We start from the raw sequence: 19,491 nt of genomic DNA on the forward strand, positions 1-19,491 counted from the left end.
TGTTCGTATTAATTTCTCATTCGCAGCATCACGAAATTACATAAAATATTAAAACTATTTACACGGAAGAATTGTACAAGGCTATTTGCTGAGTCTCTTGTACGTGTGTACTATCTGATTAAAACAAGCTGCGAAGTATAGCGACATTGGTCACGGTCTAAAATGACTGGCGTCTAAGTTCTTCAAGACCAATAACTTAGTATTTGTTTAATATTCACAACGAATAAAATAACAACATGCTCTCTTGAGCTTGGAACATGATTCTCGTGAATAGTTTCAGCAAAGCACTTCAGTTAAAATAACACTGTCACTTCAAAACTGAATTCGCCATACATGTTCTCAACACTATCAAAATTATCAATCAACCGTCAAGAACCGAATTTTCACAAACGACGTGTATCCTCCCGGAACTATGAATCAACTGTCCTTTATGTTCTCCGCGCTTTTGTTATATTCACACGGAAGTTCATTGTCTGTTTGAACTCCGCGTCGGGTCAAACCACTTTCAACCACTTCTCCAAAATAGGTAGGGTAGGTTCCACCCTCACCGGACGCTTGCTTGTGACCTACTTAACTATTAAGCTCAACAAGTTTGTTTAAATTTATGCGTTTTTTAACTCACACCAATGAAATTGTTTTATGTCACTATATGCATCCGGTAGCTTATTTAATAAGCTTTTATTTGATGTATCTAACTCACAAGCACTATATTCTGTTAACTTGCAATGTTTAGTTAAACACAAAAAAATAATACTCAACTTGTCACTAGTCATGTTCGTGAAACTGTCGTGACTTGTGCTGCCATCTAGTTATGAATTACTCAACCTCTTGTCCAAGTGACATTTAGCATGGCGTAAACCTGGAATGTTTATTTTTAATGTTTTTACTTTAGAATGTTTTCCGGCGTAGATGACATAATATAAACACACTACATATATTATACAATATTAGAACAGTCCCTATAGGGCTGTCATGATCTGGCACCTGAAAATAAGGATTGATTCTTGGTTGAGGGTTCCCTTCTTTAGCATCCAGCATTGGTATATGGTCGAGGTAAAAAACCTAGGTTTGTGTTTGCCCATAGGTCACCTCTCAAAACCATCAACCAGGCTTATGATTACTATTAGAACAAGCCATTAATAATATAACAAACAAAATATCGATTTAAATTATATCTAAATAATACGGATACATCCAGAAAGTTTATTTACACATTACAAAACATACTCATGTATCAGCCAGGCAGGGGAATGCAGACGAACATTACCACACACCAGAGACATCTGACGGATGTTTCTGAATTATTACAACTAGGACCAAAGTGGACTCTTCCAAAATTTCAAATTTTTCCAACTTCTCCTTTCAGGCAGAAGTTCGTTGGCCAAGCCACGCATCTTGTATCGGGGACGTGAAAAAGAGGTGTGGCTTGCAAAGTTGACACTCTATTGTATCGCCAATTTGCCACGGATACGCTAAAATTTTGCTTGCTTCGAACTTATTGTGAACATCGACTTGCCGTCTCCACGGTATCAGTGTATGTTCCTAACAAATAACACACTAGGAAGTGTGACTATTTCTGCTTATGGACGAAGTTTGGAGCTCATGGACACAATATCAAAATAGGATGGCTACAGTGGATAACTGTACATCTCCAAGCTGCAGTAGAACAAAGCCCCAACAGAGAAGCAAGCTTTCTTAAAGTTTTTTTTTTTTCTGAAGACTTCTCTGTTCCACAAAAAGCAAACTAGCGTATATGAAGCTCAAAATCTTTTATCTTCTCCATTATAATATGTAAATTATATTAAAATATCTCTGTCCCAGTATCATGTCCAGTCCAGTTGTTGCTCTACATATAATCAAATACACTAAACCAATAATATATATACATAAAATATTAATTTGTCGTCTGCTCCCGCTGCTACATATGCAAATCAAATAGAATGAATATGTAAATTGACCAAATTAAAAGATTAAATATTCCCAAAATATAGCAAAAATTTGATATGCAAATATTATATAAAAACACTGTTAATGTGCTGTTCACATTATTCCCCTCCTAAGGAAATGCAACCGTTAATTGCTTAATCGTTGCATTTTCTCAGAAGTGGAGACAATACATTTTACGCAAATATCATACATGATCCGTATATTCATAAAGTTAAACAAAATATTCCTAACATCCGTAAATATACCCAAAATAATGAAAAAGAAAGAGAAAAAAACTAGCTATTAATACAACAGCAATATGCAACCTATTTATATGCGAAACACCATTCGGCGCATCAACTCTCTTGTGCCAGTAAAGAAGAGGTGCGACTGTGAATGATGGGATCATTCAGCTTTCCTTCCTGTATGACGCGTTTTGTTTACATTCCTCTTCTACGACGTCATCAGGTCAGCTGGTTCCTGCTGAGGTGCGGCTTCGCGCTGTACATACCTCTTCAAGTGGAACACGTTTCGTTTCATTTTTATTTCTTTCGTCTCAGGATCACCGAGAGTACACACATTGTTATTTGATGTGGAAAGGATCGTGTAAGGTCCCGTGTAAAGGAGGAGCATCTTTTTAGTTATGCCCGAGAAAGCGTCAGACTTGGGAAAAGCTCTGACCAGTACTAGTTCTCCAACCTCCAAACGCACTGGCTCGCGACGTTTATCGAAGGCCTTTTTTCTTCTCTGTGCAGACTTCTTCAAATTTCGTGCTGCTAACTCTGCGTAGTACTGTAAGGACTTGTGTCTCTCTACTTCTGGGATCTCAAATATTTTCGACAATTCTCTGGATGGTGATTCTCCCAGGTGCACTTGGTATGGACTCAAACCAGTCGACAGATGTATACTTGAATTAAGACACTTTTCTATTTTCTCAAGATGTTTGGGCCATTCTTTCTGCTTGTCATGGCACAGTTTTCTTAACATTCTCACTGTCGATTTCACACCCACCTCAGCCATGTTTCCTTGAGGATAGTACGGAGTACTATAGATGTGCTTAAGGTTCAAGTCCGAGAGTTCCTTCTTCCACTTCGAACTTGAGAACTGTGTCCCATTGTCTGTCAAAATAATCTCGGCGGACGGGCACAGTTTCAGGAACTCCTTCAGCTTCTTCAACGCTGTATCTGTGGTGGCTCTTCTGCAAGCGTATAATCCAATCAATTTCGAGAAAGCATCCACACACACCAGAATGTAGCTCACGTTGCCTACCCCCAAGGGGAGAGGCCCCAACCAGTCCAGGCAGATCATATACCCAGGACGGCGCACTAATACTGGGTTCAGTGGTCCCGAACGATACATGTGGGGGGGATGCTTTCTGGCACAGACCACAGGAAGCTGAGAATTTCTTGATGGCACTTCTCATCTTCGGCCATACAAAGTACTCTGTTAGCATCGGCACGAGTTTACTAGCAGACAGGTGTCCTCGCTCATTGTGGTAATATTCCAACAATGGCTGCACAAGTACTTCCGGTATGCAAATCCGTAGACCAGACCGGTCACGTTTACATAGCCGTCCATTTGACAGTAAGTACTGGTGATGTTCACTGGCGGTTTTCCCAGAGTTTTCCTGACTCTGCAGCTTTCTCTTGACGTCGCCAAATACAGGGTCAGATGTTTGCAGCTCTGGCAACACTGCAATCAATTCTCTCATCTGACTGGGAATGTGGGTTAGAATGGTCATGAGAGATTCGTTCAAAACAAGCTTCTTTGCCTTATCAAATTGCACTCCTGTATTTGGTGGGTACCTAGAATGATAATCGCTCAAGTTGTCCTTTGACTTCACATACTGAAACTGAAATGATAACATACTCAAAGTAAGCACCCAACGCATGAGACGCTGAGAAGTTAACCTACATAACAGCAAGAAGCGAATAGATTGATGGTCGCTGCGAATTTTGAAATGATTTCCAACTAAATAGTGTTTGAACTTGTTGACCCCATCTATTAGTCCTGCCATTTCCTTCTCAGAAATTCCATAGTTCCTTTCTGCCGCATTGAAGATGCGTGACGTCATCCCAATTACACGGACCTCACCATCATCTAATTGATAAAGATGTGACAAACAGCTTACGTCGGATGCATCGCATTCCAAAATAAGCTGTCTGTCAGGGAGTGGCTTCTTTAGCACTACTTTTTCTCTAAAGACTTCACGTATCCTTTGAAACGCTTCGTCATGACAGGGAAGCCATTTAAATTTCACTCCCTTCTTTAGCAATTGAAATAAGGGATACAATATTTCTGAATACTGCGTACTGAATATTCTATAAAATTGGCAGTACCCAATAAAACTTCTTAATTCCTTGACATTTCTGGGTTTTATGAACTCCATGACCTTCTCTAGTTTCTCCTGCGACTTCTCAATTCCAGCAGGCGAGAGGTCATAACCTAGAATTGAAATTCTACGGCGAGCAAATTGACACTTTTGAAGTCTTAGTGTGAGACCTCCTAACTTCAACTTTCCTAAGACTACATCTAGGTGGCGCATGTGTTCTTCAAAAGAAAATGACGATATCGTCACGTCGTCCACATAATGGCCGCAGAAATCACGACACTCATCCCCGAGAATGGTATTGATCGCACGCACACATGAAGCTAAGCTCTGCTTCGTGCCAAATGGCAGTTTCTTTAAAACATACGTTATTCCATCGTGAAGGAAACCTAAATATTTCTGGCTATTTTCTTCAACGAGGATTTGTTGGAAAGAATCCACTGCATCTAGGCTGCTGAACCAGCGCCTTTCACAAAGATCCTGAAGAGTACTAAGTGCAGGGATTAGCTGGTCGAATTCGCAGCGCGTAATGGACCCGAGCTTGCGCGCATCCAGGCATATACGGAGTGACCCATTCTTCTTCGGTACTATGACCAGCGGACTTAGATAAGAAATGGGATGCTTCTTTATGATCCCCCACGCCAACCATCGATTAATAGTGTTCGTGACAGCAGTTCTGTGCCGTAGCGGGTACGGATACATTCGTGTCTTCATTGGTCGGTCATCGGTCACTTCAATTGTGTGATGGTAGTCCTTTACTGTACCGGGCTTCTCATCAAAGATCTCCCTATGTCTGTAGAGCACGGCGTACAACTTCTGTTTCTCATCCCCACTCAAATCCGTATACTTTTCGACATGGTCTCTAATGTCATTGGGTGTAGCCTGGGTTCGAACCTTCGCCCACTCCTGTGGCGAGTACACAACATTTGCGAGTACGGCTGCGGTTGGGAATTTCCCATCGTCCAACCGGCTGCGCAGAGTAGCCAACTCTTGCTGGTGGCATCCATCTGCCGACGCTAGCGCGAACTGCGGCGTAGTCAGCGGTCCTATCCTTGACGCGCACATACTACTAACAGTGGGATTATATAAATCAACCACATCATCTTCGAACTCCCAGGATAATTTTCTTATAACTAGCTCTTCTTCTTCGACCTCTATGTCGCGAAAAGAAACTTCTATGTGGTGGCGGTGATTCAACAAAAGGACGTTTCTCTCATAATCCAATATTGCCCTACTTTCTACAAAGAACTGTGAACCCAAAATGAGTTCACGATTGAGCCCTTTCACAATTATTGCTGAAGTATAGAACTCCTTTCCCGCAATAATTAGTTCTAATAACACTTGACCAATGATCGACGCTACGGAACGACCGAACGCAGAACTGACACGTATATTGGATGACCTAATAAACGCTGGTGGGGGGTCACGCTGTCTTATTGTTTCCCAACATTGGAGCGAGATCGCAGAAATACTTGCTCCGCTATCCAATAATGCCAGAATTTTGTTTCCAAACAAACCTACTTCTACTTCTGGAAGTGTCACTAAATTATTTGTAGGTAGTTTCTCATTTGACGTATCTAAAAGATCCCTAAAAATCGCATTCGTCTCATCGAACAAATTCCTATCAATTTTAATTTTGTCCCCATTTCTTTTCAAAAACAATTTCAGAATGACGAATGTCGTCGTTTCCTCCACGATTGAAATGTGTGGTGCCTATAATTCTCTTACAAGTATCGCAGTCCTCATTCTCAAGTGTCTCAATAATTTTCACATATGTCTCACAACTATCTTCTTCCTTTTCTTCTAATGCATGACTGTTCCACTACACTATTACGCATATTCCCAGTATTAAAATTCGCCGGTCTTCCAAGAATATTCAGCACGCTAGTACCCAAGGTACCGTTCTGAGAACATGCGGACAGTTCTCAGTTTCGCTGATTGCTCCCTGGGCTATTCGCACGGGAACTGCCACGAGACGAGACTTGTCTCGTGGACTGTGTAGCCCTCTGGTCGTGAACACGGAGCTGATTCACCTCTGCAGCATAGTCACTATTCCGATTGGTCTCGTTGCTGCATGTTACCACGACCCCGGTTCCTACCTCGCCTTTGCCCTCTGTTGCTTTGGTTCCCAGTTCGAGACCCTCCATCGTCACGCGACTGACCGTTGGAGTTTCTCGAACGCCAATTGCCGTTTTGATTGCTATCTCTATTACTATAGCCTCTCCTGTTACCCCTAGTCTGATAAGGTCCAGTGTCCCTATGGAACCTCCTGTTTCTTGTGGGGCTACTCGGCCTACTGTTCCTTGGTGGGGGGAAGAGCGCCCTGTTTCTTCTTCTTCTTCAACTGTAAGGGCATTGATTCCCCTCCTGTTATTTGAATTCGGTGGCTGGTAGGTGGACTGCAGCTCACCTACTATACTTAGCAACTCGTCTATAGAGCGCGGTTTCGAAGAAACTATGCACCTATAGATCGAGAACGGCAACTGTCGCGGTAATACCCTCAACAATACTTGGGGAGGCAAAGGGGGGTCGAGAATACTGTTAGTGTGTAGCAACTCCAACAAGTATTCTGTGGGTTTCTTACTGCCCCGTGTCTCGAATCTCGAGGTTAGAATGGAGGCACGGAGGTTAGCGAGCTTCTCTTCACTTAAATAGGCCTCTTTGAAGTGCTTTATGAGGTCCTAATAGCTCCGGCACTTCTTTAATGTGACCTGCACCCATTTTCGTGATATTCCACGAAAACAGTGGGATGAAAATGCAAGCCGTCTCTGACCTGACTGGTGTGCCAGAAGAAAGTAATTTTCTAATTCGACCAAAAAGTTGTGGGCTGGTACCTCTGATTCAGAACCAGAAAACGTGGGAAGAAATAAGTCTCTATGCAGTAGCCCTAACGCAGATGCTACTTGACACGTAGAAACACTACTACTGCTATTGCTGGTGTTATTATTGTTGGTGGGAGGGGCAGCCTGCTCATCTGAACTCTCACGTCAGGAGAGCTCAGGGGACTGTCTCGCATGGCTCGGTCCAGCGACCGGCGTGTCAACTCCATCATGTGGAACAGAGGCTGTGTTTTGACAGCTGGAACTTTCTCTCTCGCACCGACTCCCTTAACAGTTCCAACTGTTCCTCCCATCTCAATTCCGCACGTCTTAACTTCGACTGTAAGTGCCCTACGGAACTCTCTACGGTGGCTTTGACACGGTCTACTTCGTTTGACATCGCAGCTACATTCTCGCCCACTCTCTCCATGTCACCACGTAAATGATTGACATCACGAGAGACTTGCGCTAGATCCGAACCAAGGACCTCAGATATCTCGCCTATCCTACTCTCAGTATTGACCTCCAGTTGGTTTACTCTTTCTTCAGTAGTTTCGACGGAAGTTTTTAGCTCCTGGCAGGATGCTGCGATCCGTGACTCAAGAGCTTCCGCTGAGGAATCAATCCTGGCCTCCAGCTCTGAGACATTTTGAAGCATTTCCTGCCTGATACTGGCAGTAATCTGCTTCTCGACAGCTTCTAACTTCTCTAGCATAACTCTACTAGAGTTCTCCTGCCTGTGCGCTATCTCTTCTAATGTCTTCTCCTGTGCCCTTTCCTGCTTCTCTAGATTTTTCTCATGTTTTTCTAATCTATCTGCAATCTCTAACAGTGACCTTTCCTGTGTTTTTTCTTGCTTTTCTAGTTTATCTGAAATTTCTAACAGTGACTTTTCTTGCTTCTTCGAAATTTCTAGCAACGTCTTTTCTTGTTTCTTCTCTTGCGTTTGTAATTTTCCCGAAATCTCAGTTAATGACTTTTCTTGTATCTCAGCCATCTCTTTAATCATATTAAACAGCGACGCGAGACACGGGTCAGTAACGGTATTTGTGACTTGCGCTGAGGTGGATGGAATCGGTTCCCTAACCTGCTCCGGTTCGTTTACCCTTTCATTGCGTACGGTACTTTCTCCAGGCGGAACTACTTCCTGGAGATAAGTATTTACATCGCCTATTGCAACACCTACGGTGTCCTGAGACTCCGACGGGAACTCAATAACCTGCGCAAATTGATCTTGAACTAAACTGTTGTCTGCAGAGCCCTCCATTTCTTTAGCTTTTCTAAGCGTTATAACCATAAATGTGTTCTAAATGATAACAATAAACAAAAATATTCTCTAACGTGCCTATCGATTCTCTGATATCTAATAAATTATTCCCCTCCAAAACTCTAAGGATTTCAACACACTTTAAAAGAAATGCACATACAACGCAAAAGCAATAACACAAATAACGCACCAAGAAGCTAACACTAATATATCATAAACTTTCTGGATGGCTTCCCGCGACAACCTGAAAGAAAACATATACTGACTCGCGTCTGGCTTGTCCTAATCACCGTGAATCCGTTGGGTAATTTTCTTCTTTCGTTGTGGCATTTTATTTCAAATAAACAGACAAATGCAAAAACTTTACTTTCTTACCACAACGTTATCTATTCAAAACAAACTTTACGAGGGACATTATTCAAAAGTTACACTCAGGATGGTGTGTGCCGAGCCCCACGCGAACGGCAGCCAAGTTCTTTGTGAACGGGGGGAAGAATTAATGTATGTGATGCATAATTTAGAATAATAATTAATTTACTAGAATGAAAATGTTGGAGGAAACATCACACACAAGCGAATAATTACTAAGATTATGCACACCCTTCCACTCACAAAGTTTAAACTAGGTCAGTCGGTAGAGTCTGAATTGTTAATAGCAAAATTTTGAAAAATTAATCTAGAAAATAATTAGCATGAAACTCTTGATTTCAAGGATGTGCGGTTTTAACATCCACCCTGAGTGTGAAAATTACCAACAGCAGTATGAAACATGCTCATCGTATTCACGGTTTAGGCATAATACCGGCATCTGGCCTGAAAAGAAGACATAAGGACAGGAAATTGTAACACATACCTGACGGCCAAGCTGTCTGAAGAAAAAGAGAATCCAAAATTTTCTCTCCAATCCTTTTAATGTGTAGGACGAACACTCCACTTATGCACAAATAATTTATTACAGCACTCGCGCGCGCAGTCTCGAAAATGAGACAAGAAAAAAAAATATTTTAAATTTTGTAAAACACTTATAAGGAAGCGGAGCTCTCGCTTATCGCATTGTTCGTGCACAAAGTTAAAATACTTTCATCGTTGTCTTCCTCTTGAAGTGTCCATCTAAGTTTATTCCAACTTCACTGCACCACGACGTCGATTCCTTCTGCTCCCTGTTGTTGATGGCCAAGGTTGACTGGAGTTACCATATCCCCTCTTCTTATGGATCTCTGGATCTCAGCTGTTTCTCCTTCTGTGGTTGTCGGTCAGCAATAGCAGCTGGGCTTCGTTCCTTCAGTGGCGGCTCTGAAGGCTGTCCTTCTGATCATGTTCGTATTAATTTCTCATTCGCAGCATCACGAAATTACATAAAATATTAAAACTATTTACACGGAAGAATTGTACAAGGCTATTTGCTGAGTCTCTTGTACGTGTGTACTATCTGATTAAAACAAGCTGCGAAGTATAGCGACATTGGTCACGGTCTAAAATGACTGGCGTCTAAGTTCTTCAAGACCAATAACTTAGTATTTGTTTAATATTCACAACGAATAAAATAACAACATGCTCTCTTGAGCTTGGAACATGATTCTCGTGAATAGTTTCAGCAAAGCACTTCAGTTAAAATAACACTGTCACTTCAAAACTGAATTCGCCATACATGTTCTCAACACTATCAAAATTATCAATCAACCGTCAAGAACCGAATTTTCACAAACGACGTGTATCCTCCCGGAACTATGAATCAACTGTCCTTTATGTTCTCCGCGCTTTTGTTATATTCACACGGAAGTTCATTGTCTGTTTGAACTCCGCGTCGGGTCAAACCACTTTCAACCACTTCTCCAAAATAGGTAGGGTAGGTTCCACCCTCACCGGACGCTTGCTTGTGACCTACTTAACTATTAAGCTCAACAAGTTTGTTTAAATTTATGCGTTTTTTAACTCACACCAATGAAATTGTTTTATGTCACTATATGCATCCGGTAGCTTATTTAATAAGCTTTTATTTGATGTATCTAACTCACAAGCACTATATTCTGTTAACTTGCAATGTTTAGTTAAACACAAAAAAATAATACTCAACTTGTCACTAGTCATGTTCGTGAAACTGTCGTGACTTGTGCTGCCATCTAGTTATGAATTACTCAACCTCTTGTCCAAGTGACATTTAGCATGGCGTAAACCTGGAATGTTTATTTTTAATGTTTTTACTTTAGAATGTTTTCCGGCGTAGATGACATAATATAAACACACTACATATATTATACAATATTAGAACAGTCCCTATAGGGCTGTCATGATCTGGCACCTGAAAATAAGGATTGATTCTTGGTTGAGGGTTCCCTTCTTTAGCATCCAGCATTGGTATATGGTCGAGGTAAAAAACCTAGGTTTGTGTTTGCCCATAGGTCACCTCTCAAAACCATCAACCAGGCTTATGATTACTATTAGAACAAGCCATTAATAATATAACAAACAAAATGTCGATTTAAATTATATCTAAATAATACGGATACATCCAGAAAGTTCATTTACACATTACAAAACACACTCATGTATCAGCCAGGCAGGGGAATGCAGACGAACATTACCACACACCAGAGACATCTGACGGATGTTTCTGAATTATTACAACTAGGACCAAAGTGGACTCTTCCAAAATTTCAAATTTTTCCAACTTCTCCTTTCAGGCAGAAGTTCGTTGGCCAAGCCACGCATCTTGTATCTGGGACGTGAAAAAGAGGTGTGGCTTGCAAAGTTGACACTCTATTGTATCGCCAATTTGCCACGGATATGCTAAAATTTTGCTTGCTTCGAACTTATTGTGAACATCGACTTGCCGTCTCCACGGTATCAGTGTATGTTCCTAACAAATAACACACTAGGAAGTGTGACTATTTCTGCTTATGGACGAAGTTTGGAGCTCATGGACACAATATCAAAATAGGATGGCTACAGTGGATAATTGTACATCTCCAAGCTGCAGTAGAACAAAGCCCCAAGAGAGAAGCAAGCTTTCTTAAAGTTTTTTTTTTCTCAGGACTTCTCTGTCTCTACAAAAAGCAAACTAGCGTATATGAAGCTCAAAATCTTCTATCTTCTCCATTATAATATGTAAATTATATTAAAATATCTCTGTCCCAGTATCATGTCCAGTCCAGTTGTTGCTCTACATATAATCAAATACACTAAACCAATATTATATATACATAAAATATTAATTTGTCGTCTGCTCCCGCTGCTACATATGCAAATCAAATAGAATGAATATGTAAATTGACCAAATTAAAAGATTAAATATTCCCAAAATATAGCAAAAATTTGATATGCAAATATTATATAAAAACACTGTTAATGTGCTGTTCACATTATGCATTTAGCACCATTTTATTTTACTCATTATAATTTTCGTATTTATAATTCTTTTCCTATGAAATTTACCACAAATATACATTTCCCTATTGTACACATAGTATCAGTATTGAAAGTACCCTGCAAATTCATTATCAAACTATATTCTTACAAGAAGACAGTTATAGATATGCGACAATCATTTTGGACATGAGTGTACTTATCTAAGCAGTTTGTCGAAATAAATGCTTCTGAAAAGAAAAGTTAAATTTTCAATCCCTTTTAAGTTTGTTCGTCTTCATACGAAATCTGTCATATCATGATCATAGTATTATACACTAAAATACTTTTAATGCGCATTGTCCCGTCTGCCTTATTCCCGTTATTACCGCTGTAGAGACCATCAAAATATAAATGTTCGTGATACTGTAGCATCTTTAGTTTCCAACACTGCATGACAAGTGTAGTTTTTATGTTTTCCTTTTACATGTAAATTTGAAATATGGAATAATATGACGTAGTGTCATTTGAAAATAATATAATTTCATGTTTGATTGGAAACACTTAATTTTGTGGTATCACAGACTACGTCAATGTCTCTCAGCCGATATTTGCATGATACAAAATTTCAGCGTTTCCCTTCCTTTAGTGTAAACGTTACAAAGGCGTATCAATAAAAATAGTCTACCCTGTATGTATGTATACAATAGATACAATATATAGAACAATTCTAATCTAGCTCCTGCTTGGTTGCTTCTCACCTTTTCCCTCTCTACTTTAATGTTTTTGTCGTTTTTTCACTTCGTTCTGTCTTTTTTAGTCAAGCGTTTTAACAAAAGTTATCATAGTGTACCTTTTAGTCTTTAGTGTAACGACTTACTATCAGAGAATAGTGAAGACATAATTACAGACATACTAAAGAAAAATATACGCTGTTTCAGTTATAATACAAAATTCGAACAATTGTTTCTCTTTCAATTATATATGTATACTGAAATAATTTGTTCCTATTTTCAGCCAGTCAAAGCAGAAATCAAGCATTCAAATGGCTCAGTGGAGGCAATCACTCTAAACCATACACTGAATGAGCAGCAGATTGAATGGTTTAAGGCTGGAAGTGCGCTGAATCGAATGAAAGAGGTCTTCGCGAAATAAGATACATGTGAAAAAGATTATATTTGTAGTACAATAGACTGTTGTAATGAGCATCGAAACATGAATATCTTACACTTCGTAAGTCTAATGGTGGTTGCCATTTACGAAGTGAAATCAAGTGTGGTATTATTTTCAATGCTTACAGCTGTATTCTGAGTGAAAAATGTATGTCTGCTTTATTTTCTTGTGAATATTTTAATATACAGTTTAAGAAGAAAAGTCATTCATACGTGGTTTGTCCACTTCACTGAAACTTGTCAAGCCAGTATTTGCATCGCAAGGAGCAGTATTTCTAGTATTATAAAACCATTGTTCTGCAGCAGACAGTATAGTCTAATAAGTATTGTGTATTTAAAAAACTTTTGATACTAGAAGAACTTGTCAGGTGGCATTTAACTACATGTTTATATGCTGCCGTTCTAGACTGATTTTTGGCAAGTGTTTGTACAAATGGAATATTAAATTTTCAAGTTATACTACTAGAATTCTATTTTCTAATCCCTAACCAATGGATATTTCCCATAATTCAGATTATCCATATAATAACTACTTTATAGAATTTTGCAGGAAGCGATTAAAATTAAAGAAATTCAGACAACTGAGTACAGAATTGAACAGATACTAATGAATTTACTTGATATATTACAAATCTTGTAATTGTACTTACATAGGATTAAATAGGAAATCCACTGAGGACAGTTTGATTCCTATTCTTCCCGAATAACTGCATTTTAAGCAGTTTCTAAATATACATTGTCACTTGAATAAACACAGCTGCAGCAAATTTTGTAAATAATAATAATAATAATAATAAAAAGTTGTACTTTAATTGTATTATATTGTCTCAGCAACCTATCACATTAGTCAGTAGCTCTGGAAATCCAACGGCAAAGATTTTTGACTTCTCAAAATGTCTGTCCACTTTTTTCCTGTGCCCAGTTGAAAAAAAAAAATATTAGTTTAAACTTTTTGAGTGGAACATCTCACGATTATACACCGAGGCTAAGGGAGATGGATAATGATGATGATGGAATGAAGAAAGCGGGGGAAAATGAGATAACCCCGAAGAAACCCAGAAACCCGTCCATTTGGCATGGGTTGGGATCGAACTATGGATCCCACGTATCAGAGGTGAGCGCGCTACCACTGAGACATCGCATCGGGGCCTCTGGTTTAAACTCTTGTTAGTGTAAATCTTCTGCACTTCAACAAGATCTACTACTGAAAACGTTTTGTACTGAAACTTCTTTTGTAACGACATATGTAATATATGAGGAACAGCTGATAAGTTCACGTCCTAAGGTACGTAGCAATGATTTCTTGTACTTATTAATGATAGCATTAATTGCGGCACTCATAGATATTATAAATCTAACCTCATTTCAATAATAATCTCAATACGCTATTATCTGTGGAAAGTAAACATTGCCATGTCAGCCAAATCCGAAAGTTTGAATACCGTGCCGCGATAAAATACTTCGTGAAGAAGGAAAAATCGCCTAAGAAAATTTTGAAGACACGTCAACAACCCAGAAAGACTCTAGCCTTCGTATACCATGGTCAAAAAATGGGCCCGCCTCTTTCAACAAGGGCGAGAAAAATGTGAAGATGGCCTCCGCCCAGTGAGTCCTGCGGCTATGGTCACTGAAGAAAACATCGCAAAATCGAAAAATTAGTTCTAGCCGACCGTAGAATAGAACTATTGCAGATAGCGAAAGAGTTGCAGATTACTAAAGGACATGTCGGAGAAATTTTGCTCGAAGATTTAAACATAAAAAGCATTAGCGCGCGCTAGATATAAAATATGTTCATGTTGGTCGACAGGCGATGATGACTGGAGAGTCTTAAGATTTTTTTGAAAATAGCTTGAGACAATCTCGACGAAATTTTCGCCTGAATCGTAACTGTAGATGAGACTTGAATTCGCCAATATGATCTGGAGTCGAAACGAAAGTTAATGCAGTTAAAACGAGAAAGGCCTCCAAAGAAATAAAAGTGAAAAAATCGGCTTCGAACCTTACGGCTTTTTTGGGGGGAAGGGGGGGGGAAGATAACGGAGATGTTTTACTGGTTATCTGCCAAAGGGGACTACGATGAACGGTCAATATTAGGCAAATTTATTACTTCAAGTTCGTGAGGCTGAGACAACTATATGGGCTCAAAAATAAATAAATAAATAAATAAAACGAAGTAATTTTAATGAGAAATTTTATTCTATTCTAATAATATTTTTTCAAACTGCATCGCTCAGTGAACAGGACATTTGCTTCATTTCTTCGAGATACATGTGTTGGCAAGAGACCTAGTTATGAACAAAAGGTCTTTTTGCTTAGTTTTCGAAAGTTGATGTTCCCATATACCTAAGCTATGTGCAAGAAGAACTTGTGAGAACCAAATATGCCCACTGATCCATTTTAAAAAGTAACCCGTACTACATCCAGATTTGAACCAATCATAGTCATTTTGCCCTTCCACGACCTGACGTATGCCTCTTTTGTCCCTCAGTCGGATTCCAGCTACCTTGCCGCACACCATGTTAGAACTTTCCCTTTGTGTGGGCGCGAAAAGCTCCAATGTTATTCCGCCACATTACAAAAAGTAAAAGTTACAATTGTGACAAGTTAAAAGAGAAAGTGGAATGTTTGTTCAGTGGATCAACGTACATCAGACGTAATTTTACGCTATTCAAATAGTCAAGGTGTTTTTCTTAAACTTCAATTGTATGACTCTTAACCTCGTCCATCGGCGCTGTAAATACCAAACATGCTGTACGTTCCTGTGTAGAGAGAAGTGATTCAAATGTTGACCTACCTTGCTAAGGGAACACGAGACTAAAAGAAGAGGACGACATTTTTTTAGTTATCCACGTATATTCGTTCAAGAGGCTGGAAGTACTACATCTCTCCCTTCCCCACTTCCTCTAGTGTCAGTGCAAACGAAGTGCGTAATTGTGATACTGCGAGTGCGAAAACTGTTTTCTTATATCCTCGAAGCAACCAGCACGATTCATTACTCACAGTAAGTAAAACAAAAGGTGTTCCATTCTCACAACCATGCCACATTCTAATGAGTAGTTATGTATTTATGAGATAGAGTGCTTGAACTACTTCTGAATGTGTATACTATAAATTGTTCCATAATTTTTGTGTTAATATTTGAAGAACATTTGTTGTTCTTTCTTACAAAATATCACAATATACTCTATTAACGATGTCACACTTTACGTTTAATTTTGATTGCTACTATCTAATGGTCTGGTAAACAAATAAGTAACTTCCATGATTTAAATTTCACTTGCTTTAATGTGTCTAAGTTCATCACATTTACGGCAAGCTCTTTCCTCCCCTTCAATTTATATTATATATATATATTTTTTTTCTCAGCAATTGATGAGAAAGAAAATTGCTTGTATGGTTTATGATGATCTCTGTTGGGCGCTGGAAAACCATTAATCCAAAGTTCGGGTGAACGAAAGCAAAAGAGAGAAACAGAGAGATATAAATAGATCACTTGCTGTTGTTGCAAAATTAAGATATTTCGTCCCGCATCCGGTAATGACACAAAGATTTGACATAAGGTAGTCTTACAGAAGCGACATAGGAAACTCAACCGCAGAGTCCTGTTTTTGGAGGACAACGCGCCGGTTCACACTGCGCTAGTTTTGAGACCGGCCTTTAAAAAAAGGTCCTGCAGAGAGAAACCATCCACTGTATTGCCCAGACCTGGTCCCAAGTGAGTGTTTTCTATTTTCCAATCTAAAAAAGGAGACGAAGTCGGAGATTTGAAGTTGAAAATTAAGAAATCAAGCGGACAGAAGAAAACAATTTTGAAAGCAAAGATATTTTTAGGTATTAAAATACTGTATGCCCATTGTGAGAAGTGCATTTCACTCGAGGGAGAATATGTTGAGGAATAGATTATTTTAAGTGCAGCTTCTCGTCTATTTAATGCCTTGTGTGCCGCCGCTCGTAGAATTGATTTTGTTAACAATAGAAAAGCACTTGTGAAGTTTGTTATGGTTATTAGCTTATAGGATTACATACTATTTCAATTTATCAATCAGTTACTTGAAATTTGTGTTATGCAACATTTTACGTACCTTTATGTTTTTTTATGTAATGTAGGATTTGGTTTTCTAAATTGGTGCTGGCTTCTAAAACAAACTGTTGACAACTTAAATTCAGTTTGTTTTTAGTTTCTTCAACATATTGCGAACCTTTCAATAATTTCTTGATTCGCACTAGCCTCACATCCCTGTAGAGAGTTTGGAATTCAATTACCATCTCCTTAATTAGCGATTGTAATAGCTTTTCGTTTGTTGTTTGTTACCAGGTTTGTGTGGTTTGTTGCAGGCTTTCCAATGCTTCTATATTTCCTATTTTTCCTATATATTTGCATCTCTTCCTATAACTCCTATATTTCCTATATTTTAACAAAACCACCTATATTTTAACAAAACCTCCTTACTTCTAAACCCATGTCCCTGCAAGCGTTTAATAAGATCTCTGCATTTCTTTCTATTGTTCTCCTATCATCCCCTATTAAATTTACATCATCAGCATATGCCATAACATGGTGAATACCGTTCAACTCTAGGCCCTGGTTGCTATCTTTGATTTTCCTTATAGCGTATTCAAGAACAAAGTTAAATAATAATGGCGACAATGCATGGCCTTGTTTCAGGCCATTTTCGACGTGAAAGCTCGTGGACAAAAATTTTCGTACCCGGACTTTACTTTGGGATTCATTTAAACATATCTTAATAATCTAATTAGCTTTCTCGGTATTCCAAGTTCTGTAAGAACGTTGTATAATGTTCCTCTCCTAACCGAGTCGTACGCCTTTCTAAAATCAATAAATAGTTGCTGTACTGGGGTATTGAATTCCCACTTTTTTTTTTTTTTTTTTTTCGAGTATTTGGTAAGTGGTAAATATTTGGGCGATAGTTGATCGATTTCGTCTAAATCCGCACTGATAATCTCCAATAATTTCATCTGTGTATGGGGTCAGTCTTGCTAATAAAATATTTGATAGGATTTTATAGGATGTTGACAGAAGAGAAATGCCTCGATAATTATTACATTCAGTTTTCTCGCCTTTCTTGTGAATTGGAACAATGATTGATTCTTTCCACTCTTGTGGCAATTCTTCCTTGTTCCAGATAAGGAGAATGAAGTTTGTGTATCTTGTTCGACAATTTTTCGCCTCCAGGTAAAATTAACCCAGCCGGAATTTGATCTACACCCGGAGATTTGTGTTTCTTTAATTTCTTTATAGCGGTTTCTACTTCTATTCGGTTGGGTTCTGGAATATACGGTTCTGTGGTGTGTATCTCCTTTTCTCCACGCACACTAGTTTTTGGTTACGTGTTAAGCAAATCGTCAAAGAAATCTTTCCATCTACTTGAGATGTTATCCGTATCAGTGAGAACTGTACCGTCAGATTTCTTTAATATATAAGCACGAGGTTGATAGCCTTTCTTAAATTCATTGATCCCCTTATACATGTCCCGGATGTTTTTATTTTTACTATTATCTTCAAGTTCCTTAATTTTAGCTTTAAAAAAAATCGCGTTTCTTTGTTCTAAAAGTTTTGGAAGTTTCCCGCCTGATATCTGCGACATTTTGTGTAGTTATTTCATTCGGATTTTGTAGCCAGCGTAATTTTGTCTGTTTTCTCTTCTCTGCTAGTTTAATGCATTCCTGGTCGAACCATGTTTTTTTCCTACGTATTTCCGCGTGTCTCAATTCTTGTTTTGCTGAAATTTTAATGGTATCTCTAATTTCAATCCAGGTATCCTCAACTCTAATGCACTCTGAATCTTCTAAAGCCGAGAATCTATTCGAAACTTCAAACTGGTATTTCTCTCTTCCTTGGCTTTCTTCTAATTTTTTAAAATTGAATCTCTCCGTTTTCGGACATTGAATATTACCTTTATTCAACGTTAACCTCTCTCGTATTATTGCTGCTACCAGGTAGTGATCAGTGTCACAATCAGCCCCTCTAAACGACCGGACATCAATTATGCTAGATTTCCTTCCTCTATCTACTAAAACGTGATCAATTTGATTATGTGATTTTCCGTCTGGTGATGTCCAAGTATATTTATGAACGTCGCGATGTGGGAATTTTGTACTCTTCACGATTGGGTTTTTGGATGTTGCAAAATTCACGAGTCTAACACCGTTGTCATTACTTTCCATATGTAGACTTTCGTTCCCTATAATCGGTTTGAAAATATCCTCTCGTCCTACCTTCGCATTGAAATCCCCTAATATAATTTTTATATGGTATCGCGGGAGTTGGTCAAATATCCGTTCCACTTCTTCGTGAAACGTCTTTTATATCATCATCCTTATCTTCAGTTGGGGCATGTACATTTAAAAAATAATATCACACCACCGTCCCTTAAGAGTAATAAAAGAAAGTCTGTCAGTAACAAATTCAACCCGTTTAATTGCTGGTAGTATTCGTTTGTGAACGAAAAACCCTATTCTTAACTGGTGATTTTTATTTCCTTCGCCGTAAAACAACGTAAAATTTCCGGAATTCACAGATCCATTTCCTTCCCACCTAACTTCCTGAACTCCTACTAGGTCCATTCTGTATTTCTCCAGCTCACTCGTTACGGATTTTAACGCGCCTGCCCTATA

At 38.9% G+C, this 19,491-nt stretch overlaps 1 protein-coding gene across 1 annotated transcript in view; it reads left to right on the forward strand.

Moving 5' to 3' along the window:
- The window catches only part of LOC145664455 (aconitate hydratase, mitochondrial-like), a 417,790-nt gene extending 404,473 nt beyond the window's left edge, over positions 1 to 13,317 (forward strand). Inside the window, exon 15 of the mRNA XM_081731145.1 lies at positions 12,701 to 13,317. Within this exon, the coding sequence (XP_081587271.1) occupies positions 12,701 to 12,838 (138 nt within the window). The 3' untranslated portion in view covers positions 12,839 to 13,317. The remainder of the gene's footprint in view (positions 1 to 12,700) is intronic.
- Positions 13,318 to 19,491: the final 6,174 nt, after the last annotated feature.

This window comes from Thermobia domestica, chromosome 11 (genome assembly GCF_964235325.1).
Source record: "Thermobia domestica chromosome 11, izTheDome1.hap1.1, whole genome shotgun sequence".
Classification (NCBI taxonomy): domain Eukaryota; kingdom Metazoa; phylum Arthropoda; class Insecta; order Zygentoma; family Lepismatidae; genus Thermobia; species Thermobia domestica.